This window comes from Neolamprologus multifasciatus, chromosome 18 (assembly GCF_963576455.1).
Source record: "Neolamprologus multifasciatus chromosome 18, fNeoMul1.2, whole genome shotgun sequence".
Taxonomy (NCBI): domain Eukaryota; kingdom Metazoa; phylum Chordata; class Actinopteri; order Cichliformes; family Cichlidae; genus Neolamprologus; species Neolamprologus multifasciatus.
Window position 1 is genome coordinate 16267002 of NC_140456.1, and position 25587 is coordinate 16292588.

At 40.0% G+C, this 25587-nt stretch overlaps 3 protein-coding genes across 3 annotated transcripts; 2 read left to right on the forward strand and 1 right to left on the reverse strand.

Annotated features, from left to right (window-relative positions):
* Positions 1–115: 115 nt before the first annotated feature.
* iba57 (iron-sulfur cluster assembly factor IBA57) lies at positions 116–5393 on the forward strand. The gene is made up of 3 exons (XM_085141883.1): positions 116–611; positions 1574–1920; positions 3147–5393. Exons 1-3 carry the CDS (start codon positions 250–252, stop codon positions 3536–3538), a joined length of 1101 nt encoding a protein of 366 aa, XP_084998009.1. The 5' UTR covers positions 116–249; the 3' UTR covers positions 3539–5393.
* On the reverse strand, positions 3845–7592 carry jmjd4 (jumonji domain containing 4). Its single transcript, XM_085141878.1, has 6 exons — positions 6933–7592; positions 6683–6848; positions 6470–6595; positions 6121–6388; positions 4470–4616; positions 3845–4381 (listed from the first exon to the last, which is right to left on the reverse strand). Exons 1-6 carry the CDS (start codon positions 7183–7185, stop codon positions 4046–4048), a joined length of 1296 nt encoding a protein of 431 aa, XP_084998004.1. The 5' UTR covers positions 7186–7592; the 3' UTR covers positions 3845–4045.
* A 71-nt stretch (positions 7593–7663) lies between these two features.
* Positions 7664–14042, forward strand: snap47 (synaptosome associated protein 47). The gene is given in 6 exon segments (XM_085141879.1): positions 7664–7899; positions 8032–8357; positions 8359–8558; positions 8690–9198; positions 9503–9627; positions 12489–14042. Coding segments are annotated over 5 exon segments (1278 nt in total). The 5' UTR covers positions 7664–7899; positions 8032–8060; the 3' UTR covers positions 12636–14042.
* Positions 14043–25587: the final 11545 nt, after the last annotated feature.

Below are 25587 nucleotides of genomic sequence, written 5' to 3' on the forward strand. Positions count from 1 at the left end.
AACTATTTATAAAGGGATAGTAGGAGAGCTTTTATTCTATCAATAAGCGTCCCTCACGAGAAGACGACGGGAACAAATATCGCTCACTGACACACACGTGCTATCGAGCAATGCATTGTGGGATTTCAAAATGGAGCTGTTTGTGCAGAGTACGCTGTGATATCCTTGGTTATTTAGCTGTCCACTGTCGTTTTTAGTGGAGTAGGCAGTCTTTTTACGACTCAGTACACTTCCGTGCCACTGTACATCATGGGGGTTTTGTGCTTTGCTCGAGGAGTGCTGGCGTCCGCCTCCGGGCTCGGTGTTTACGCCAGGAAAAAACCCGGAGGTTTGTGTGTAACCCTTCTCTCGAGTGTTTTAGCTCCAGCTGGGATCCGTGTCAGGAGGTACAGCCAGGACACGGGTAATCCTAAACACTCCCCGGGGCAATTTGTGTGCTATTACCTTCCGCACAGGAGCCTGCTGAAAATTCAGGGACAAGACACGGGCGCGTTTCTCCAGGGTATTATAACCAATGACATGGCGGTGCTGAATGAGCCTGAACACAGAGCTTTATACGCACACATGCTAAACGTACAAGGAAGGACACTATATGACATCATATTGTACAGGTAAGAGCAAACTTAGAACACTGTTCAAACGCTTATAAGTGCATTCAGTAAACGCATTATCAAGAGGGTGTGTCTGCTTACAGCCTACTTACGTAAAGGCGTTTTTTTCCGAGGCGTCACACTAGCCGACATAAGCGTATTTTCTTTTTTCCTTCTATTTTTTTAAACCCCAGAAACAACCAAATGTATGACAGAAAACGAGCTCAGGCTGACAAACCCTTATTTAATAAGCTGTAAAATTCAGCACAGGAACAACAACAGCTCTTCTTTATCACTTGCCTATTTTTACTGTTACTAAAAATAATTTTAATGAAACTTTAAAAAGCAAAAAACGACTAATGTTGATGGTTGAAGTAGAAACCATTTTTAAAATTCTATATTTAAAAAGCATTTGTCATGTATGCTGTACTTGAGTACATCTAAATTATAGAGTATAACTTCTCTAACAAACTGCAAAAAGACATTTTGCAATATTAGCATCTCAAATTTTTAGTGTCTGACACATGATCAATGTTCTTTTAGTTTTGATGTACATTGTTGGGTGAACCACGTTTTCTATACCTTAAACTATTTAAGATGATATTCTTGTACACCTGGTTGTAAATATCCCCAGTTTTGAATAGTTGCAGTTGTTGCAGTTCTCACCACTCATAACTCATATTGATATCTAAACAGCATTTTTACTAGTCTTTGTAGTACTTTGTAAAGCGGTGTTTAAAAACTCCTTGCTCTGTTTGACAGTATTTGCTGTTACAGCAAATCCTGTTAAAAATTACATTCTCATAGGAGGGCTAATAATTCTCTCCTTATCTGTAAGACACAGTGGGTGACCACAGATGCTCCAGCAAAGTTCCACCAAAGGTCACCCAACCAGACAAAATAAGTGAAAACATCTGTGTGTGTTTGCTTTCATGTTGTTTTGCATTCTTCTGAGTCACTCATCCAGTTATATTTGCTTTCAGATTAAAAGAAACAGGAGGATACGGTGTTTTCCTGGAGTGTGACAACACAATTAAGGACTCCATCTTGAAACACTTGAAAGTATACAACCTCCGCAGAAAAGTCAACATTAGCCCTTGTTCAGAGCTCTCTGTGTGGGCTGTGCTGTCCCAGCAAAACAAGCCAGGTCAAGAGTTCAGTAAGCCTGAGCTTTCTTCCCCTGATAAAGCTCTGGCATGGGAGGCTGATCCAAGAACTCAGCAAATGGGCTGGAGATTTGTGCTACAGAGTGATGTTGATCCTCTCAAAGTCATTGCATCCTGTCAGAATGGAGACACTGAAGACTATCACAGACATCGCTATGCCATAGGTATGACACCAGCTTTGAACAAAGACAAACAAGAACACCCGGAGAGAGAGAGCAACTTATTCCGAAGGGCAAGGGCTTTACTAAAACTCTGAATTTTTTGGGAGCGGGGGATGTTTTTATTACAGTGGGAGGACAGGTTGCTTTTAATACAATATGTTCTTTTACCTTTATAAGGACAAAAATAAGATTTACCCGTATGGGCAGCACGGTGGCATGGTGATTAGCCTCACAGCAAGAACGTCCTGAGTTCAATTCCACCACCTGGCCAGGGCCTTTCTGTGTGGAGTTGTATGTTCTCCCCGTGTTTGCCTGGGTTCTCTCTGGGTACTCCAGCTTCCTCCCACAGTCCAAAGACATGCAGTTAGTGGGTTTAGTTTAATTGGCCATTCTAAATTGCCCATGAGTGTTAATAGTTGTCTGTCTCTCTGTGTTAGACTTGCGACAGACCTGCCATATGTAGCAAACTGTTTTATTGGATATGCTATTATACCCTATTTGTGGTGTTTATTGTTTCGTTTGATATGCTTTTATTCCCATGTGAAGCACTTTGAAAAAACTTCCTGCTTTAAGCAGATCTATATAAAGACATTTTACTTACTTAGTTACTGCCTCTCGTCCTACCGTAGCTGGGATAGGCTCCAGGAAAAAAAAAAAACGCTAGCTAGATCCTGAGACGAAAATAAATTCATGCAGTGTGTGATTTTGTTGTGAGGTCATAGGGCGTTGTATTGAAAAAAATAAAGTATTGTGCAGCTCTCTCCATGCACTTTCATATGATATGTTATGATATGATATGTCTATGGGTTTTTTTATTTCCAATTTCTTTTCTAGGTCAACTTTGACCTTGGGCTATGAGAAATGAAGGTCGAGGTCAAATGCTTAGCCAACCTCAGTGTCCCCCAAGACCTGGAATATTGTTGCGAAGTTTGACAATGATCTATAAAAAATTGTGGGTAATATGAAGTTTTTGCTGATTTTTAGTTTTGGTGTGACCTTTACTGTATTCTCACCAAAGTTAAAATCGGCTCGAGATGGCATTGGAATCTACCATCACACAAAATTTAAACATGATGTCTTGAAAGCTGTGGATGCTAGACTGCTAACAAAGAGACAGACAAGCACAGACAAAAGGAGGAGGGGGTGGTTCTGAGAAGCTTTTATTTGTCTGAAAAAGTACCCTTATTTTATGACGCATGTTTGTGTCCTTTGCTGTTTTTGTTGTCTAGGTCTACCTGAGGGAGTCAAAGACCTTCCTCCTGGGGTTGCACTTCCACTAGAGTCCAATATTGTCTACATGCAGGGTATCAGCTTTAGCAAGGGCTGTTACATTGGCCAGGAACTCACAGCCAGGACTCATCACACTGGTGTGATTCGAAAACGCCTGATGCCAGTACGCTTGTCATCTCCAGTGGAACACCTCGAGGAAGGAACGGCCCTGCTAACCCAGTCAGGCAAGCCAGCTGGGAAGCACAGAGCAGGGACAGGAGAACTGGGCCTAAGTCTGATCCGGATGGCGCACGCCAAAGAGGTGTTGACGCTCAGATCTTCTGACGATACTACAGTGACACTCGAAGCCTCCGTGCCAGACTGGTGGCCTGAAGATGCGAAATGTAACTGAAGGGAATGTTTTAAAGCTCCCTAAAAATGACATGCATCACATCTGACAGACTTCTCATAGACATAACCCTCAAGTACAGTATGTTACACTGTCATTGCTTAACAGCTGTGTGGCACTGGTCCATGTTTGGGTAGTTTTTTTTTTTTTGCAATAAAGCCCAAGTTTGTGTGTGTGTTTTGGATTTTTTGTTTAAGTATTGTTTACCACTAAACTATGCACTATTATAGATTTATCACAGCTCTGTTCATACTGGACACAAATAGTGTTGGTGATTATTCAATAAATATTTAAAAGAGAAAACTCAGATTTTTTTTTTTTTTTAAATGTATTTAATCTGTCAGTGCAAAAACAAATGCAAGACATTCACAAACAATATTTGAGATTCCAGTTCATCTCAACCCAAAGATGCAATAACAGATGTATCTTTTTTTTTTTTGCACTTTTGCAAACGGGCACTTTTCATTCAAGCTATTTCCAGTCGATAACAATGGTGAGAGGCCGAACACATTACTCCTGATAAAGGAGATGCTGCCCTCTTGTGGACTGTATGGTGTCACGAATTTGCTGTAACATTGTTTCTGGCTGCAGAGTCAATGTTGAGTGATCGAGTCTCTTAAAGTCTTCATTGCACAGGAGGCATTCGATTATATGAGCTACCCTTTGTAGGTCAAAGGCCGCATGGTAAGGTCCCAACGTGGTGAGAATCTCTGAGAGATGACGTGAGTAATCGGAGGAATCCCCAGAGGAGCAAGCGTTAAGGAAAGCCATTCTGTTGTTGGCAATAATTTTCAAAAACGAGGCAAATTCTCCATAATTGATACCGGAGCAAGCCTTCATAATTACCTAAAAGGAAACGCACCAAGCAATTGCTATTATGATCAGAGCAGAAACACGTTTAAATGTCATGACTGAAAAGTTCCATGCATTGTACCTGGCAGTGCTGATGCCACGAGTCCATCGTGTTTCTCCACTCATTTATCTCTTTTTGAACAGATGACAGTTCAGTCTGAAGAAACTGCCACATGATGTCAATGTTGCAGCCATTTAGCCAGTTATGATTAATAGAGATGGTGTCCTCCTGTATGAAACAGAATGTTTTAATATGTCAAACTGGTGATAAATAAAACGCAGTGTTATACAACTTAGAGTAACTGTGATGTCATCATTTCCTGCAAAAAGCCATATTTCTACCAAAAAATATACACAAGGTTTAAATTTATGAAAGATTGACTGGAGGAGAAAAACCAGAGCTGCTGTATTGAAACATGAGTGTGTCTGTACATGTGTGTAATGTTAAACAAAACATGAATTTTGTTTAAAACCTAATTTGAAAAAACATTATTAGGGCTCTTGTCATCTAGTAAGTAATGCAGTCCATTAGATTTGTAGGCATCTGAACTTATCACTTCCATTCATCAATCTTTGTTTTTCCGACTAGATCTAAAGACTATTAGGCTATGTTCAAACTGCAGGCAAAAGCGCATCAAATCTGACTTTTTTGACCCTATGCGACCCATATCCGATCATGGTATGACAGTGTGAACAGCACAAATCCAATATTTTCAAATCCGATCTGGGTCACTTTCGTATGTGGTACTGAATCCAATACATATCTGATGTTTTAGAAAGCGACTGCTGTTTGAATGGTCATGTCACATTAAATCCGTCTTTTATGTAACTGACACAAGACAGACGCCAATTGTCAGCGCCGGAGAAGCTCCCAAGAACGCTTCCTGGCCATCCAGTGAAACTGTTGGGAAGACAACGTTGGAGAAACGTGAACATTTTATTTGTACTGTATAATCTGCAGATTCTGACAGCATTCTGCAACTATCCTTTGAAGCACCGCTCCTCTCTAAAACAGCAATAAGGATAATTATTAGGCCATATGCAAATAACAAAATAACTTTATAACTTAAAGCAAAATTGGGAAACGTAAAGTTCGAAACAAGTCTTTATATTAAGGGCCATCAGTCAAACAATACTGTTTGGTCTGGGTCTGAACAGAGCACGTTGTGTGTGACGTTTTCTTTTGCGCATGCGGGCCGCTTTGAGGGTTCTTAGCTCAAAGGAGTGGCCAGGCATGGTGTTCTGTTGCTGTAGCCCACTCACTTCGAAATCTGACATGTTTTAAGTTCAGAAGTGCTATTCCTGCAAAACGTGTTTCTAACGAGTGGTTAATTGAATTGCTGCTACCTCATCGAGAACTGTCGCTCACTGGATATTTTCTGTTTTTCAGAGCATTCTCTGTAAGCTGGGAAAAGTTTCTGAAATACTAAGACCAGCCGGTATGGCACAAACAATCACATTCAAAGCCACTTAAATGGCCTTTTTCTGATTCTAATTCTGATACTCAATATGAACTTCAGCAGGTCATTTTGACCATGTCTACATGCCTTAATGCACTGAGTTAGATAATTGTGTTAACGACCAGCTGAACACGTGTACCTAACATTGTGGCTGGTGTTTACATTCAGTCTAACAAAACACTTCTCATAGTAAGAAATGCAACTTGTCTTTTATAATACTTGGCAGACCATGTTCCTCTAGATCAACAGTAGATATCCCTCTACAGCTCTTACCAGGTTATAAACTTGATGATGCCAACCACTAGGCACAAAAATGATTTCTCCTGCCTCCTGAATGATTTCAAGAGGTTGGCAGGCTTCTTCAGCGTGTGGAAAAAGGCTTCTGTCTCGAAGTTCAGCTGACGTAACATCATAAGGGAGGTTGCCGTGAGTGTCTCGTAAAAACTCCTCCTGACCTGGAGGATACAGGAGCCACTTCTTCCTGCCACAGATGTTTGCAGACCAACTGTATGAACGGAACACATCAGAGTGGAATGGTGTCCTGGTAACAAGGAAGTGCACTGGGTCAGATCATGAAACATTTTATATAAGCTTATGTTTTTTTGAAATAATGTTTTCATACCATGACCCTTCTAGGTCCATGTAGACAAATCGGTAGTCATCCACTTCGAGGGTGTCCCAGTATTCATTGAGCCAGTCAGAAGTAAAGAACACTGGTGTGGTGTAAACATTATGTTCTGGAAAGTCCCTGTGGAGAAATTTACAAAGGATAGTTACACATTTTTCATACAATGGTGTAAACATTTTTCTTTTTTTATTAATATTACTGTGATACCTTGACATGTGCCAGTCTTTAAGATAGAGGCATCCTTTGGGTGATGAGTGTCCATTCAAGATGTATTCCCTCCAGTAGTGTATAAATTCTTTAAAAGGCATGACTTGTTTGGGGTTGGCATTGTACTCCTTCGCATTGCAGTTTGCAACAGGGACTGGAGTCTCATCTGTGATTGAAACAGTAACAGTTATTAAGAATTATTACAGATCATCTTTGCAGACATTTACACAGTAATGCATGTTTGTTTTACCAAACTCTTGCAGCAATTTCTGGAAATTAGGTTTCCCATCCTCAGTCACCCACTGTTTCCTACACTTCCACTCCTCTGTGAATTTCCTTGAAAACATACAAGGGTGATTGGGGAGCAGATATTTCTTGAAAAACTTGGAATAGCTAAGCTCCTTGTCAATGTAATCTACAAAATGCGAAGACCAAAACTGTTCATATGACTGCCTTGGTATTTTGACCAGGCTGCTGCAGTTACGGTACGCCTCCCTGTCCATGATGGTAAACAAGCCCTCGGCTAGCTATTTAGCAAGCTCAGCTGTCAGGGTTTGGACAGCGGGGAAACTGTGAGGGGAAAAGCTAACTGGAAGATTAACTCGCCATTACACCGCGTACGTATTCTCACGTTTCTGCCACATTTGAAAATCTGGTTAAGCTAGAAAAAGATACTAAACTAAGAAAAACGCAATTTTCCACTATCACAAGCAGCTACACATTAGCGCATGTTGGGACTCCTGAACGACGCACATATAAAACCGTTGCTATTTATATTTTGTCACGATACATACATATATATATTTAATACATTTATATTAACGTTATGTTTTTCGTATCGCTTGGAAAGCGCCGAAACCGCCGCCGCTGTCATTATTTTTCGCCACACATTTTCGCAATAGTGCTTCTTTTTTTTTGACAGCAAGTTTTTTTCCCCAAGTCGGACGGTAAATACAGCCGTGCTCGAGCGTGGCGTCACTTCCGCAACAAACAGCCGAGTTACTGAGAGGACTACGAGGTAACGTAATGCCCAGCCCGGTGTTGACGATTAATGTGGTGTGGGTTTAATTGCACCGAGAGGATATAAAACACGTTAAAAGGGTTATAACATTATAATGACGCACGCGTAATGCGGTCAGCTGGCTAGAGAGCTGAAGCTGCCAGTGTGAACGCCTCGACTGAGCTCATCTTGCTGTCTGGATTACACTCAAAAGAAAGTATGTTCTTCATCACGACTCGTAGATCACTCAGTACAAAGTGCTTCTGATGTAATTTCATTTTAACCTGCAGCAGTACCTGTGTGTATGTTGTTGTCATGTTAAACTGATACCTATTTGTCCCCCTGACAGGTGAACCTGTCTTATCTCCTTCCATCACAATGAGCCGGGACGTTCCCATCCACAGCTGGCCAGGCTCCTATTACATCAACAGTGAGAAACGGTGGGAAAACGGAACCCTCTCTCTCACCAGAACCACGGTGTGCTTCGTCTCCAACCAGAGCAAGGAGAGTCTTGCCAGCTTCCGTCTCTCGAGGATCGTGGAGATCAAGATGGAGTCATCTAGTTTCATCTTCAGCACTCTCACAGTACTTGAAGAAGGCAACGTGAAACATTGGTTTGGTTCCCTTAAGCCCAACAGGGTGGTGGTTTATAATGTGTTAGAGCATTTCTGGAGAGGAGCGGCTTCTCTCTCCCAGCTCAGAAGCCCAGCGGGCTGAGGCTCAGCCTTCGAAGGGAAGAGAGCTGATCAGCCTGGTGGCAGGGGCCCAGAAAAGATTGGAGGACACTGGCAGAGTCCTCGGCCATCAGGGAGAGCAGTTTGACAATATGATGCAGGGCCTGGAGAAGATTGACTCTGACTTGGGCGTGGCTGACAAGTAACTATCTTAAGATATTTTTAGTTATTGAAGTTTTGCACATGTCTTGTTTATATTGCTTGGCTAACTATAACAAGGCTATAAACTATCATTTATGACTAACATCAGTTCCTCCTGCCTCTGTATTACAGACTTCTGTCAGAACTGGAGTCTCCTTCCTGGTGGCCTTTTGGTAAACTCCCCTGGAAGACCCAGCAGGATGCAAAGGCCGATGATGCTGCGAGAGCTGCAGCTGCTGCTTCTTCTTCAACAGCCAGGGGCTCCAGCAGAAATAAGTTAATCACAAGCATCCCAGCAGTGCTGTCCAAAGGTGGAGAATCGGACTTGAAGCCTGGATGTTTGTCGGTGCTAGTGTCCTCGCTGGAGGTGCGAAACACAAACTGCCAGCTCCTTCACAGATTTGAGCGAAATGAAATTGATGAAATCAGGGTGCACAGCCCCTATGAGATTACCGTCAGGCAGCGTTTCATCGGGAAGCCAGACATATGTTACAGGCTCCTGTCCGCCAAGATGCCAGAGGCTTTGTCCGTGTTAGAGATGCAGTACAAAAAGAAGATAGAGTTCACAAGCGAATACACAGATTTTAAGACAACTCCAGTTTCATCGCCACGTGACACAGAAGGGAAAAGCTGGACTGAAGGTAAGGAACACATCAAAAGATAAATAAAGACACTCTTATTCCACAGTGGTTTCCATGCCTAGTATAGATTTGACCACTAAGTGGCGGTAAAGGTCTGCGTTTCCACCTCTGTGTATTTATAAGTGTGCAGCCACATGTAAAAACATTTCATCATGGTTATTGGTGTCTCCTTGACAGAAATGTATTTTGATGAGTCACTTCACCCTGATTGCCTCAGTTGCTGTACTCTGAGTTTACTGTCTGGTTTCCTCATAAACAACATATGTACTCTGCACTTTTTCACCATCTCCACCCATGGAGTCAGGTTTACTGCAGACGTGCCAAGAGACAGAGCTCCCACTGGAGGTCCCCGCTGGAGAGCTGTCCCAGTTGCAGGTGCATGTCTTCCAGCCATCTGTCAGTCAGGCTGAGGCCCAGGAACTCAAACAGGTGAGAAAAGCTGGACTCCCAAATTTATGACTACACTACCGTGGCCTTAAAATGTTTCATATTTGTATTCACAAGACAAGTAACACAAATGAAAAGCCGTGTGTGCTCCGGGAACAGATTGATTCAAATAGGGGTAGCTGCTATTGTAAATAATCCCAGAGTCTCAGCAACACGTATTTTGATGTTTCCAGTCCAAACCACAATTCACCATAATGATTTTTTTTTTTATTTTTCATCCTGTATGTTTAAAATGTTATTTGGTGAGACCACAAACCAATGTCCATCCTGGTTTTAAGAGAGGAAAAGAAACACGGTTAGTTATTTGGTCAGAACCTACAATGTCTTTCCATTCAGAACCTCACAGCGCTGAATGCTGTTACAGACACGGTCTGTGGTGGCAAGACCTACACAGTGACGCAAATTCAGACCCGTGATTCGGGCAAGTTTTTCTTTTTTTTTTATAATGTGTGTGTGAATCGCTATTGCAGGTTGCTTAGACTAGGATTTTTCATGTAAAACTTTCGGAAAGTTGCTCTTTGTTTTATCATATAATGTTTAAATGATCAAAGTTAATGAGTGACTTCAGTCTACAAGGTTCTACTATATGTAAAGGAAAAAAACTATATTAACATTTACAAGTGAGAAGAAACTAAGCAAATACAGTTAATAATGGTGCAAATGTGCCAGTATTGAAATATGTAGCAGACAAAGATGGCTTTGCTTTACATATTAACACATAAACATATTAACTCAAAGTTTTTCATGACATCATTACCGCCCTCAACTCCTCAAATCAAAAACCAAAGCAACAACATACAAATGTCTTGTCAACAACAGCAGTGACACCATAGACAAATACTTTGTTGAGGTTAACAAATAGCTTCATGCTGTAGCTCAGGAGGTAGAGTAGGTCATCTACTAATCTAAAGGTTGGCTGTTTGGTCACTTTGCCAAAGTATCTTTGGGCAAGACCCTAAGTTGCTCTCAGATGCATTTATTGGAGTGTGAATTTTATAGATAGAGGGATAGAAAAAAGTGCTTATATGAATGTGTTTGAATGGGTGAGTGAGGCAAGTTGTATAAAGCGCTTTGAGTGCTCCAGTAGAGTAAAGCAACACTATATAAGAACCAGTCCATTTAAGATTTACTTGCAGCCTTATAGTAGTATATAAAATAATATCTCTGAGGACCTAACAACATTCCTGGCAAGAACTAATATACACAGGGAAAACCTGCAACCTCCACACAGAAAGGCCCCAGCGAGCCAGTGGAATGAAACCCAGGAATTTCTTACTGTGAGGCAACAGTGCTAACCACTGCTCTGCATGTTCGGTCAATCGGTGATTCTTAAATGTACGTAGAGGTGAATATGAGCGTGAACGGTTGTCTCGCTCTGCAGTAAACTGCCGACCTGACCTCTCACCCAATGACAGATAGGCTCCAGCCCCCTCCCCTGCCTCCAACCTTCTTCATGATAAGCAGAAGAAGATTGATGGATGGATAATAATATAAAAAAGAAACAAGCACACCATAGCAATAACAGCACCGGGCCAATCACTGGCTAGCCTATTGTGTTTTAAATGGCATGTTATCTGCGGCTGATAATGGGTTACATTTCAAAGCGTGCCAGTTTTGCCTTAATGCTATGCTTTTGTACACACCCTGCTCTTACTGTAATCCATGTCAAGATTAGAATCACTGTGAGCCAACTGGTACTGATAACTTGTACTCAGTTTCATGTCCTGCCCTAAGTGCTGTGCCAAATAGTCTTTTTGGTGTCAGCATTTGTATGTTTTATTATTGTTTGTGGTTGGAAATTCCCACTTGTTAAAAATATGCTGTAAGAATATGAAATTGAGTGTGCTGCTAATGCACAGTCCCAAAGTTACCGCACCTAATACACGAGACACTCAGACTTTTTTTTGCTAATATATTTTTTCTTTTAGCTCTAGCCTAAATGTTTGATTTGAAGGGTTTCTACATGACTTAGGTCCCCTAGCCATTATATAAACAGCGGCGAGAAGTGTTCATTTTTACTGTTTTTCTATGACACACCGAAGCTCTTGTGAATGTTAACTGCAAGGTGTGATTCAGTCATGTCCTCTCAGTTTAAATTGTAAAGTCACAGACCTGAGTGAATGAATATCGTTGTTCCTTGGTGTGTATTGACATATTATCTGTTTTTCAAACTGCTAACTCGAGCTGTTTTTGTGCTCAGCTGAAATGTCCACATAAACCAGCCAGAGAACATAATGACATAATGTCAGTGGAGTGTGAGCGTGTGTGTGTCTGTGTGTGTGTGTGTGTGTGCGTGTGTGAGGCAGATCATGTAGCTGTGTGTGTGTGAGGCAGATCATGTAGCATAAAATACTACCAGTTAAGTAACCATAGTGGTAGGGTTTGAGGTGAGTGTTTATTAGGCTTTGCTTGGCACATCACAATATATTAAAACTGTTCCAGCAACTACAGCATATGTAGTTGCTGGATCATGGTCATGTAGTTGTGATATCCCTTAAAGTCACTGAAAGTAAGGGGAAAAAACCCAGTATGATATCACCGATCCCAAGAATCAAGCCAAGACTTCCCCCTCTGTGTATCATCAAGTTTCATCTGCAAAATGAATAACAGCTATTATTGTGGTGAATTCCATTGTTCATTTCTGATCAGCGCACAATTAACAGCAAGCCTTTCTAATGCTTAAATCAGATGGTTTAAGCATTAGAAAGGACCAATGTCTATGTCTCTCCATATGTGGTTCACCCTGGTCCACCACTGTGGTGTTGTTTTAATGTGCCGTACTTCTTATTAACACAAAACGTTGTGTCTTTTTATTGTGCTGTGGTGTGTGGGTGTGCTTGCAGATGCTTATGCAGCTAAAGAACCTTGCCTTGGAGGCCGAAACTGAGCTGGAACGCCAGGATGAAGCCCTGGATGTCCTGACGAGCTCCACAGACCGGACCACCATGCACATAGAGAAGCACACCTGTCGCATGAAAAGACTGCTGTAGTCCTGACACTTAAGGAGATGCACATAGGCTCAGTGTCCTGAGAAAAACACCGTAAACCTTCTTACTGTTCACATGCAGTTTGAGAACCATGAAAAACGCACATCAACAAGGACATGTGTGTAGTCTCAAAATTAATTTAGTTGCATTTGATGGCCACTAATTCTTGGGAAGTACAGCAATGGCCACTTAAAACAAGTTTTCACTTTGGTATTAAAAAGAACACAATTGTTTGTTTTAGAGAAAGTAGATAACATGTGGCCGTGCACATTTCTACATGAGAAAACTTGAACTTTTTGCTAAATTGCATCGTATCAATTCTAAATTTGCCCTTCTCAGTTGGAAATGGTCAAAACATTCAATTGGCCATAGCACAAGTAAATGCTCTCCCTGTGAATGCATATTTTTCAGCTGTGGCCTTTGCATTTGGCTTTAATTCTCTCAGCTGCACAACATTTTGAAAGGCAGATGTCCTCTGAATACTGGCAAACAGGTGTTAGTATATAAGCCTAATCGGCACATGACAGAAAAAAAATGTAGCCAGTTAACCCCAATTTAAAATATTACCAGTGGGAACCCAATGATGGAGCACATCGATTTTAATGCCCCAGTGATTTATACCAATCAGTCGTGTCACCTGAGTGGGAGGTGGCAGGAATCTCAAGTGCACGTCGTGCGCTCCCTGTGAAGTTGGCAGGTGAAAAACAAGCAGATGATTTCATATTTTCAGGGTAGACAGGCAGCAGTGTACACCCTCCACATCTGCAGTACAGAACAAGACATCCCGAAATGAAAAGAGAATATATTGTACATTAATTCTGCAGTAACTCATTTAAAACAAGCTGCATGTTGGGTCTCTCTTTGATAATCGACTGCCATTATTTCCTTTTATAACAGTCTCTGTCTTTCTCAGGTTCTGTGTATCACGTATCCCTTTTAGTGTTGCATGTCCCAATAATGCTGCTTTGTATAACATCGAGGGAAAATCTTCCATCAATATCAATATATTGCTGAAAAATGTAAATTTGCAACAAGTTCTTGGACCTTTAAACAGAAAACACTACCGATCCACATCTACTGTATATACCTCGATTCTCCTCTAAGCCTGTATTATCTGTAAATGATACATACAATGTAATTCTGTAATGTTATAACAGTCTGTTGTCGCGGTGAATGTGTAATTAGACACTAGGTTAATTTAATATATAGTCTAGTTTAAAAAATCTTATCAATGTTTACTTTTTCCTGTGATAATTACCGTGACAACGAATGAAACTAAACCGCTCATTCTAAATACAAGGGAAAGACCGTCTGCACTATACTACCATTATAAGCATATGGAATGAATTCCTTTCACCATTCAAGGTCTGGAAAGCATATAATGTAAATAAAACTGAAGTTAAACAAGTAGTTTGTTTGTTCTTTTTTGAAAGTGCTGCTTACAGTTGCCATAATCTGTGTCATTGTGCTTGTCAAAGGTGTGTGCTTCAATGATACGATCACACACTGCAGTTTCCCTTTGCAGGCCTCTTAGCGTCTTTGAGTCTTTTGTTTTGGTTCACCCTCAGTACTTTTGTCAGCAGTGCAGGGTGACATTACTTCGACAAGCAGCTTGTTACAGCATGTTCTTGTTACACTCATTACCTCAAATAACACCCCCTTGAACTAAGTGTAATGTATACTGTCCAGACTAAGATGTGTACTGTAGTACTGTATATTATTCCGTTCACTGTTTAACGAGTCTGGTTTCATTTTATCATTTTTCTCCACCACACAACCACCAACATGCTTGTTAGTTGCATTTGAGGTGACAGCATTAGCTATAGTGCTGTGCAAATGTCTTGGATTACCCTTTTTTTTTTAGGGAAATAGGAACTGAAGACTGGCTGCCTTTTGTTCCATTCACTCCCAAGACAACCTCACACTGTTTCAATGATGTTGATGTCCAAGCTCTGAGGAGTACTAGGGCCACGTTTAAATATATATATATATATATATATATATATATATATATATATATATATATATTGTTGATCATTTTGAGAATAAAACTGATCAGTTGTCTTGTGATACAACATACATCCTCTTAATTGCATTAGGATGTAGCCATTGATAACCTTGCATCTGTCCATCAAAAGCCATTTCCTTTTGTGCAAATCCACTCTTCCACATTTGTCTGTTTTTCCATCTGACCAGATGGAGCTTTCTGCAATCATTTCAACATTCTTAAACTAATCACCACACTGTGTTTATGCACAAAAAAAGAAATCATGTCCTTCCCATTCTGAAGTACACGTTCACTACTTCACAGGGTGTCGCAGCTGTGGTAGTGTGTCTTTAAACAACAACTTTAATCTCCACATCTCTTACTGCATTGGCAGTGTGTATGAGATCATTGTTGTGCTGAAAATTTTAAACTGTTGCCCATCAGATTTTTCCAGATGGCATAGCATGGTTGATGATGGTACTTTCCTGCCTTCACAATTCCATCAATACTGACAAGATCTACAACACCACTGGCTAAAATGCCCCAGACCATGGCAGAACCTCCACCGTGTTTAACAAGTGGCTGTAGACACATGCTGTTGTACCTCTCCCCCGACCTACTGCATACATACTTGCAATGTTTTTGAACCATCTGGAGCCTATCTCAGCTGTCACAGGGTGAGAAGCAGGCTACGCCTGCATAGGTTACTAATCTGTCACAGTGAGACAGATAACTTCTGATGAGGCTCACAGAAATGAAATGACCTGACACAGTCCTGTGTTAGGTCACAAAAATACAAATGGAAAATCATTTTTCCATTTGTATTTTTTGCTATTTCTTAAAGACCTAACTTTCAGATACTGTTCATCTACTGTAGATGGGTTTTAGTCTTGTCACTTCTTCTTTTTAACTCCACTTGTCCAGTTTCCTCAGATATTTTTTAAGGATACCCTGCCACACCATGCAAGATATTTAAAAAATTTCAGCAACAACAAATGAACTAAGGGAATGTTTTTTTCAATAGGCTGCAAGTTATAAACAGTCTAAATATACACTTAGAAATGATTCATAAATACGTTTTCTGTTATATGCAAACACAACTATAAAACCCCTGCTTTTATGCTTGAATCATTCATAGGTCAGTATTAAGTGCCATAACAAACAAAAAGGGGACAATTTTAAGTACAAATGAGTGAAAAAGCAGCCAATGTCCAAAGAAAAATATTGAAATACCTTCAGAAAACCTGGAGAACTATTGCTTAAGAAAATCTTGCATGGAAAATGTAAAGAAATGATGGATGATTCAACACTATTACTCAACACTGTATCAGCTAACCATTGTGTTTTTTTTGGAGCTTGTGAATACTTCTTTATCTCTCATCTTGCTTTGTGACCATAATATGCTCACTCAGCTGTTGCTAGTTATTAGAAAAAAAACCCTCTAATGAAATCAACATTTTTTTTGCAACAGCTAAAAAAATCGGATTTTCTTTTCCCATAGAAAAACAGTGATAAAAATAAATGACAAACAAAGTAATGCCTAAATCTGCTATAAAAAACATCACTTCACCAACGCATTAATCATCATCTAATTTACCACGTATATGTCATTCTTTCTAGCTAAAATGTCACATTGGAGCCTACTGATGATGGGAAATGGCAAACCTCTGAAAATGTAGTTTTTCAGGGTGTTTTGCTCCATGATACACATGAACTATATTCATCACAATTTGCATCTCTTCTAAAAAGTGTTCCCCTATATAGCGTCTAGAGAGAAAATGACCATTAAAGAAAGAGATACGACCTGACTTTTTTAGATGAAAAAATAGGATTACTATTTGTGGGGACTTGTGGAAATGGGGCCAGTGAAATGAGTTTTAACCAGGCTTTAGGTCTTAACAGAAAGTAATTGGGAAAACGCCCCCTCACAGTCAGCTCACATGTGACAAACTGTAACAGAAGACTTGAAAACAGTTCATTATGGTATCGGTCGCTGTGCATGCTGTTGTGAGGAAGTCGCTCACTTTATTCCCTCTAATATTATAACATCCTGTTGGCACCGGGGCTGTTGGCATTGGTTTGACCACCCCAGCTGGACTGCTTTTAACAGAAGGGGGGACTACTTCATGTCAACAGGAGACCACATTTGATTTGGCAAGTGTCTGAGTAATTAATTATGAATCAGGAAGAAGTCTTTCATAAAGAGGTTTGAAAGACTGGCAGCCTCATTCAACAGTTTGGTCCCGGTTAGCATGAACTTATCACTTCTATTAAACAGAGCCCACCAGGAAAGATGTGACACTCAAAACTAAACAAAAAAAGGAAGGCCTCAGTGAGATGTTATGCTTTCTTCTGCACAAGTGAGAATGTTTTTACTGTGGGTCATTTTTTGGTTGATTTCTGTGATAAACAGAGTTTTGAAAGTCCCAAACTCCAGAAGCATACCACATGGTTATGTGAATTCCAATCCTTAAAAAAGGTTAGGGGAAATAGAACACACACTGGCGTGGTTTTCAAGCAGCCTTGCAATACGAGGAGTGGTGGCGGTCTTGTCTGACCACAGATACACGAGATCCGGCTTTACTTTCCCAATGGATGGTATGAAGACACAAGGGATTTTGCTGGCCTTTGACTTCCAAGTCTGTTTACTTGATAGTTCTGTGGTGAGCACTCTCATTCAAGGAGCGTGTCCTGCACTGATGGCCAATCAATCAACTCCTTGAAGGGGAAAAAAAACAGCCAAAGTTGTGGGCTACAAAGGGCACAAGTTGGTTGCACTGCACTCCAAAATATGGAGTCATGTGACTGCAAGAGAAAAGGGTGTATTCATCATCCCAGAAAAAAACATCCAGCTCTTCAGTGTTTTATATTTATGTTAAAGTTGAAGCACTTTTCTTTGTGTTGCTTGGCAATGTGTAAATGATGCAGCAATTATAGTTTGAAATTAATGTGTTTTTATATAAACATGTTTTAGTATTACACATCTATTTTCATGAGTAATTGTTGACGAGGTGCAGATCTACTATACATAAATAAAATATTAGAGAAATTTCACTTCCACTGCACTATTAGACCATGTCTGAGTCTAAAGGCCTGATTATTGACTCATGTCCTGGACAGCCTGTTTCTAGTGCAGGTGTTGCTGGGTTTCCTTTTGCTGAGGGAGTTTCTGGTTCAGGAAATAAGGCCCGTGGTTAATGTTAGAACTGGGAGAAAACATTCCTGTAGGGAAGGTGCTTGAGTCCAACTAGGCGGTGTGTATGTAGTCTCAAACAGAAAACGAGATGACACCAAACATCCTCTTCTTGTTTGTGCGTGTCAGTTTGATAACCTTGCCTCTTTTGCTTAGGTCAGATACAAACATTTTTTGCAGGGATGAGGTAACCTGTAGATTTAAATTTGAGTTTTATTTTTAAAAATATGAATACACAATGTTTATGAAGCTGCTTTTTGGAAATGTTCTTTCTTTCAGTTTAGTACAATCATAAATGTGCTTTGGTAATGCGGTACTTTCCCAAATGCTGAGCTGCATGATGATATCATATGCCATTGCACATCATTATGCTTTCCTTAGTACTTTGGTTTTCTGGCTTTTGTTTCACCAACCTTTCCCATTTCTGCAAGACAGAGTTAACAGCTAGTCGGCCAAACTAAACATGGCTGTGGTTGTATACAGTAGTATCAGCCTCAAATGAACTCCAAGAGAAACCCCACATTACAATCTACCTGAAATCTGCCAAGGTGTTTGCATTTCTTGTATATGAATGTTATATAACTTGCATAATATTACTTATAGTGATATACACGCAAGTCCTGAGAATGGCTCAGTTTATATTGAGTGCAATGTGCAGCTAGCAGACTGCAAATGTATGTACTGATTGACTGAAACAGTTTTCAACTTGATTTTGCTAGTGTGGTACATCATTTTCTTATTTATTTTACTCTTTTTTTGCTGTACAGTTCATTGTGAGTGCTTGACTTTGAAAACTGTTTCATAAATAAGCTCTTCTTACTTACTGAACTATAACTGAATAAGATGAAAATGTAAACAAGAATTTGATATTAGATATTGCAGCACTTTTTAGACGTATTTTGTACAGAACACAAATTGGGTTGGGGGGGGGGGGGGGGGCTATATTAATATAAAGTGTTTACAAGCACTGTGTGCCATTTCTCAGAAGTTGTACGTCAGATCATATTCTTATCTATCATGATTCCTGTGCTCATGTAGGATTGCATTCTCTCATTCACACACGAATACAGGGTCTGATAATATGGTGAAAAACAAAAATATTGTTCTAGCAAAATGATCCTTAATGTGTACTCATGGGAATCAGTAGATGGCAGGAGTGGGTTGCTGATGGTCAGTTTTCCATCCATTGATCCATCCATTTTCTTAGCAGCTTCAGAGTCGCAGGGGGTGCTGGAGCCTAAGAGGAGAACCTGGCCCTGGTCGCGTTACCAGTCACAGCATGAAATTTTCATTGACTAAAAAAAATTAATTTACCATAATTTATTTGGTTGGTGTTGTGTTGGAAAGAGTGTGTGTGTGTGTTGGGGGAGTGTCCACCAGGTATATGAAATGCATTTAAATGTTTACAAAACACATGTATTGATGTATGTTACACTCTGTTATTATACAGTATATCATCATAGAAATGGTTTTATTTTTAAAGTCAGTATTACATTTTTTCCACGCTTTTTTCATAAAAATGATAATAGCCCTAGTAACAGCAGTAATAATAGCAATAGTAATACTTATAGTAGTAGTAGTAGTAGTAGTAGCAATAAAAATTTCATTGCAGGTCTTGTTTATTTTCTTTGGAAAAACCAAATCTCTAAATACATTTCATTTTTCTGCTTAAGGTGTATGAGAACACAACAATCCAGACCTGCAGCTTTGGCAAGTTTGAGGGCTCCTTTTTGTGATGACTGGATTATGTATTCATTAAAAGTCCATCTATACAGCTCCCCAAACAGGTTGTCAGGCCATAAGCCAGCTCGTACCGCATCAGAACTTTTACAAGCAGGCCCCCCAGAAATCTTCAGCGAGGCTGTTTTTAGTGGCTCTTACTGCAAATGGAAACACTTAGCTCCCACGATAAATTACCCACCCGACTGATGCCACACTGCACAGACCCCCAGCTAGTTGCAGACATACTATGGATTTATATTTCAACATTAGTTTCTCTTGGCATTTGCTATGCTATGGTGACTCTGGGTCCCATGAACCGATAAGAGGACAGAAAGAGGAAAAGAAAATTAATCACACAAAGGTTGTTGCACTAGCGTGCAGCCTGCAGGCCCAATGGTTTGATTAAAGTTACGGATGTGTCACCCGTCACCTCAGTGGGTCTGACTCGGGGGTCATTTCGGGATAAAAATAGACTTTGTTGGTTACTCATTTTCTCTGCAAAGTAAATAGCCATTAGTGCAGCAGGCCAATGATCTCAAGAGCAACACTAGTGTTCAGGCTAAACTACTGTTTATGCTATAGTCGGATGATTAAAAGCACCAATGGGGTACAGGAGACATGCTTTTAAATAGCAAAAACAATGATGATGGTGCTCTTGTGAACACAGTCCACTGGGGTCAAGTTGAGCCCCTGTGAATACATACTTAAAAGCATTTGACTTAAAGCGCTGCGTTAAATGTCGAGGTGTGTTAGAAAATAAAAACTTCGTGTTTGACCCTCTCTAAGAGTGCCCATGTAATAATCCTAATTATCATTCCAGCTAACTTATGCGTTTGACCACCTAGTGATGTAATTGCAGCTGACCAAATAGATTGTTGTTGAAATATTGCCCTGCTGTTATAGGTACGTTGTGACAGCGTTGTGTGTTCACCGAGGGCCGGCGCAACCATAACAAACACAGCTGAATCTGGGGTTTACATTTCAGCAGGATGACGGCGCATGCAGCGTCTGGGTGGAACTTGGGAAAAGGAGCCTGGGCTGACAGCCTGGTCTGGCTTCCTGCCAACATGGTAAAAACAGCCTTGTCAGAGGGGCCTGTGAAGTTACTGTCCATATGCTACAGTTTGTGAACGCAGATAGCTTTACATCAACACAAAGCTTGAAGGATGTTTGACTAAACCGTGCCAGTACAATAGACCGGGTCTGTAATGAGGGTGGGGACCATCGAGTTGAGACTGGAATAATTGTGACATTTGAAAATTCCAAAAGGAAGCTGCCAGGCTAATACCATCCAGGACTTGTGATTTATGAAGTCAACGCAACCACAATGGAAAGAATAATTGCAATCATTTTGGTTTAGGAATGCGTTTAATTTAGAAATGAAGTGAAACTTCTGTTGTGTGCACATATCCTTCAACTACTAAGAGAAAGATTTGATTTTCTGTATGTTTTTACTTGAATGTCTGCTGAAAGAGGTTTCCTCATAAATTCTTTGATTTCATCAGAATTTGTAAAAGAAAAGCTACCGATGAAAAAAAGAAAAAACACAAACTCGAGTTGATTCAACCAAATTTCAAGTTTCTTCTCTCTACTTTTCTCAGTCTCTATAACGTGTCCTCTTTTTGTGGGTTTATTTCCATAAGTGCAAGGAATTTTTGGACAACACCTATTTTGTGGAAACTCCTTCCGCAATACCCAAACGTTTTGTCCACGTAACCTCAAGTGAGCAGCCAGCAACTATGTAATTGGAGAAGATTGAGTACACACAGCGAGACCATAGTCTGGTGAACTATTGAGAAGCTGAAACAAAGATTAACAGATGTTTACCCAGCCATGCCATATGTGAAGTGGTTACTAAACCTATGCACAACACGTGTGACTGGCAGACAGAAACATTATGAACCTTTGACCCAGTGTCCATTACAGGTTAAGAAAAACTATAATGCCAGTTGACCATGGAGCCAGTGCAAAACAATGACGTGCTACCCTGTTTGGTTTTCCTCTAAAAGGAAATCTAGTGTTCCTCAGGATATCATTCAGGAATCCCCTTTTACTGATGGAAAACATGAAGCCGTCAAAACAGAGCTCTGTAATTTAGCTGCCTGGTTTCAATTAAAGCATTGAATATCAAAGACAATCACTCCCATTTTAATGTGCAATTTTTATGTGTTCCCAGTTTATTTTGATGGAAAATTTGTGGGTGGAGCGCTTGCTAATTGGTATGGAAAACTTGCACCTGTGGTAGACCAATGTTTTGAAAGTCAGAAGCATTGAATATTTGCGTTCTTTTCTTCTGAGAAAGAGCCCGGCTTTATCCAAAAAAACAATTCCAGACTGGAGCTTATGTGTAGGATTGTCTGGAACAAATTGGTTGTGAGTTTTTCAGGCTCATGGCGCAGCATAATTTGTCATTTATCACAACCACGGACCAACTATTTAACCATTAATTTACCACAAGGTACTTGAATTGCAAATGAATTTAGAAATATTTAATACCAGCAGACATTAAATGTTCCAAGATGACAAAGATGACAATGATGGTACAATCATCTTCTTTGCTCTTTGATGTATTCTTTATCTCTGAAGCACTGGGTCTTGAGTATTTCTGGACTTGCTTTGCTACGTATACCCAACATACCCTTAAGAAAAAGGCATTCAATATTAGCTGCTACTACCATCTAGCATTCCAGTATTGTTGCTTCAGGGTGGCTTTTTGTGAAGGAAATCCTGTTTGTGCTTTATTCCCTACTACTGCTGTCAGCACTGATACACTTTGTTCATCTACCATTTTTCATATTTGCTGTCAGTCCAACTCAAGTTGGAAGCCAGAGTTTCCTGTCTGTGTTCTAACAGCTTCAACAATTCTTGCCAACTTTCTGTTAAAACTATGAGGGTCACTGCTTTACTTTATCACGCCACTTTCTGCATCTGAAAATGCAATTACTGAGCAGCATTTGTTGGTGAGCAACATTATGTTTCCTTTATGGTATGTTCTTTCTGTCTGCATTGTTTAGGTGTCTGCTGGTTTGCCATTATGCAAATCCTAAAATGATTTTTTTCGGCTTGAACTCACACGTTTAAAGGTATTGTAGTTGTATGATATTATTATTTAATAACAGTGTAATAACAGTGTCTGCAGAATCATTTTAGGGCCTTATTTTGTGGCTGTTTTTCACTCTGTATGGATGCGTGTGTGGGATGGGTCTATCAAGACATTCCTTCCATTCTGGTGAAAGCGAGGTGGAATCACTATGTCTATATATGTAACAAAATGAGTCACTTTCCACCATCCTCTGTGGTTTTCAGGACTACAGTGAGATCCGTATGTAACTGTGTTCTGTCATTAGTGGTAAGCTTCAATCTCCAAATTAGAGGGGTAAATCATTAAAAATTGCTTTCATGTGTAAACAGGAAGACGTATAATGAGTCTTTCCCTTTTCATAAAACAACTGGCTGACATATACAGGGGAAAGATAATGTATTCAGACACAGGATTCCCCAGTTTTCTGCATTAGTTTTTTTAAATGCTCATCTTCATTTAAATATTAATAACATGCTTAATAATGACATCACTCCAACAATTACAGTTTTAATGGGTATCAAGCGCCAAGATCTGGCTTTTTCTCCTTACCTCATTAAGCATTTACCTTTATGACTTTAGGGTGGATTTAGCTGAGTACCAAATAACAAATTAAATTATAATTTTAAAGGCAGATCATTCCAAATGCTTTGCTTGCTTTTTCTTACAGTGGAGTTCATCCAGCTCTGTAGTGATTATGGCCATTGAAAAATGAACAACCTTTGGTATAGTAATGGAAAATGCCTCGTAGAATTACCGTGAGCACACAAATCATTATTGTTTCATTGTTTTTTTGTTGTTGTTGTTTTTTTTAAAAAGTATTAAAAGCAATATACTCCCATATTTATGAGCAGAAACTTACATTCAGTTTTATATCGCAAGCATTATACAGAGCAGATACACTGCATTTAATGCACTCTAATTCATTCTTAAACTCCAATGAGTGACAGACCAGAGTTTTGCTTGGTCCCTTACTTGTTCACACCCATTGTTGTCAAGATCCTTAACTTGATTTATAGCGTTCTAACATTTCACTGTGTTTAAGAGCTCGAGTTTATTAGTTTGGTCCTCACAATTTGTTTTCCGGAGAGATATGACGGACCTCTGAGAAAGTCAATTTTGTGGTTGTTAGCTCAGTTGCAGTGTTATGAAGCAGCTAGAGACATAACAGTCTCCAGTCCTACAGAAACATATTTTTCAATGACGGCATGAGAACATCTCGCTGAGGTGACGCTGAAATCAACCGAGCATAAATGTCAGAGCTTTGCGTAAGCAGCAAACCAGACTTGACCATGTAAAAGAAAATTAGTTGCTTTGTTTTAGGCACTCATGAGATCTGAACTGTTTTGGACTGCTTTGCAATAATATTCATGGTTATAGACCCCTATTAACCTCCTAGGATGATTGTTTTAGTTTTATATGCCCACTGAGCAGTGATATTAAATTTTTTTTCCAGGTGTCAAATAAAGTTATCATTTTATAAAGTCACATACTGTGATTCTGTTATGGTTTTTACATGTGCACACCTGTGCTTGATACATTCTCCTTGAAGTCTTTGGGGAGGTAGTAACCACCATCGATTATGTGAATTCATTCTGCACTTTTATAGTCTACTGAAAAAGGTATTGAGAACCAGAGAAGCAGTAAATGAACACTCAGCTATGAGACCATGTCTGGTTTTATTATTACCTTCATATGACATTTCACTCATTACTCCCTTATAAAAAATACCAGAATACCAGAGCTTTTTGTCTTCCAAATCATTTAAAGTAACTTCTACACATGCTATGATTTTAGACTATCTTGCTTCAATCAGACTTTTCTGTTTCCTTCTCAATCATTGAGGGATTCACTCCATTATGGCCTTTAAACATATGCAAAGGACAGCCCTTCCTTTCCGCTGATCAAGTATCTTCGCTCTGTTTCGCCTGTCAAAGTGAAGCTACATCTGGGAATTTTTCTCTACAGTGACTAAGCTGTAATCTGAGGCTTGCGACTCACTCCTGGAGACTGTGACCTCTTGTGATTTGGGCTTATGCTGCTGCTTACACAAGGCCACCATACCAGAATGAGGTGGGACGTGGGTTTTACAGGCCCACCCGCTAGGAGAAAGCAGCTATTTCCTCTCCATAAATCAAAATGGACATCCTCTGTCAAGGGGTTTTCGATAGTAAAGCACCATGTTCATTTTAAAATAAAGCTAAATTCATTGCTACACATGAGCTTTTGTGCACCAACGGATTTACAGTCTGAACTATGTACTTGAGTAATGTATTTTTTAAACCAAATGACCATTAAGTGTTCAACTGAAACATTTTAATATACCACAGAAATTCACAGACAGGGGTGGGCAACTCCAGGCCTCGAGGGCCGGTGTCCCTGCAGGTTTTAGATGTGTCCTTGAACCAACACAGCTGATTTAAATGGCTAAATTAGCTCCTGAAGTTCTCCAGAGGCCTGGTAATGAACTAATCATGTGATTCAGGTGTGTTGACCCAAGGTGAGATCTAAAACCTGCAGGACACCGGCCCACGAGGCCTGTAATTGCCCACCCCTGGTATAGATGGATATAGCCACAATAAAGTTGCCCACTGGTTTCTGTGCCCCACTCCATTTTGAAGGCTTACTGTTAGCATTTGGTCACCACTATCATAGATAGATAGATAGATAGATAGATAGATAGATAGATAGATAGATAGATAGATAGATAGATAGATAGATAGATAGATAGATGATAAGATGGTTAAGCACTAACTAATAACTTAACACATATCTGTGTTGTGTGTCTGGTGTAGGGTTGCCAACCGTCCCTTAAAAAACGGAATCGTTCCGTATTTAGAAACAAAAGTACACGTCCCGTATTGAGCTGAAAAGGGACGCACTTTGTCCCGTAATACAGTGAGAATCAAAAGTAGTCTATAAGTTTTAATGTAATTAACGCTTTGTTTGAAAAAATAATTCCCAGCCCCGCTCC

Coding starts and splice junctions, on each gene's coding strand:
- iba57 (XM_085141883.1), top strand. CDS start 250: ATGGGGGTTTTGTGCTTTGCTCGAGGAGTGCTGGCGTCCGCCTCCGGG. Junction 612..1,573: donor TATGACATCATATTGTACAG/GTAAGAGCAAAC, acceptor ATTTGCTTTCAG/ATTAAAAGAAACAGGAGGAT. Junction 1,921..3,146: donor CAGACATCGCTATGCCATAG/GTATGACACCAG, acceptor TTTGTTGTCTAG/GTCTACCTGAGGGAGTCAAA.
- jmjd4 (XM_085141878.1), bottom strand. CDS start 7,185: ATGGACAGGGAGGCGTACCGTAACTGCAGCAGCCTGGTCAAAATACCA. Junction 6,849..6,932: donor GAAATTGCTGCAAGAGTTTG/GTAAAACAAACA, acceptor TTTCAATCACAG/ATGAGACTCCAGTCCCTGTT. Junction 4,382..4,469: donor CGTGGCATCAGCACTGCCAG/GTACAATGCATG, acceptor GTTTCCTTTTAG/GTAATTATGAAGGCTTGCTC.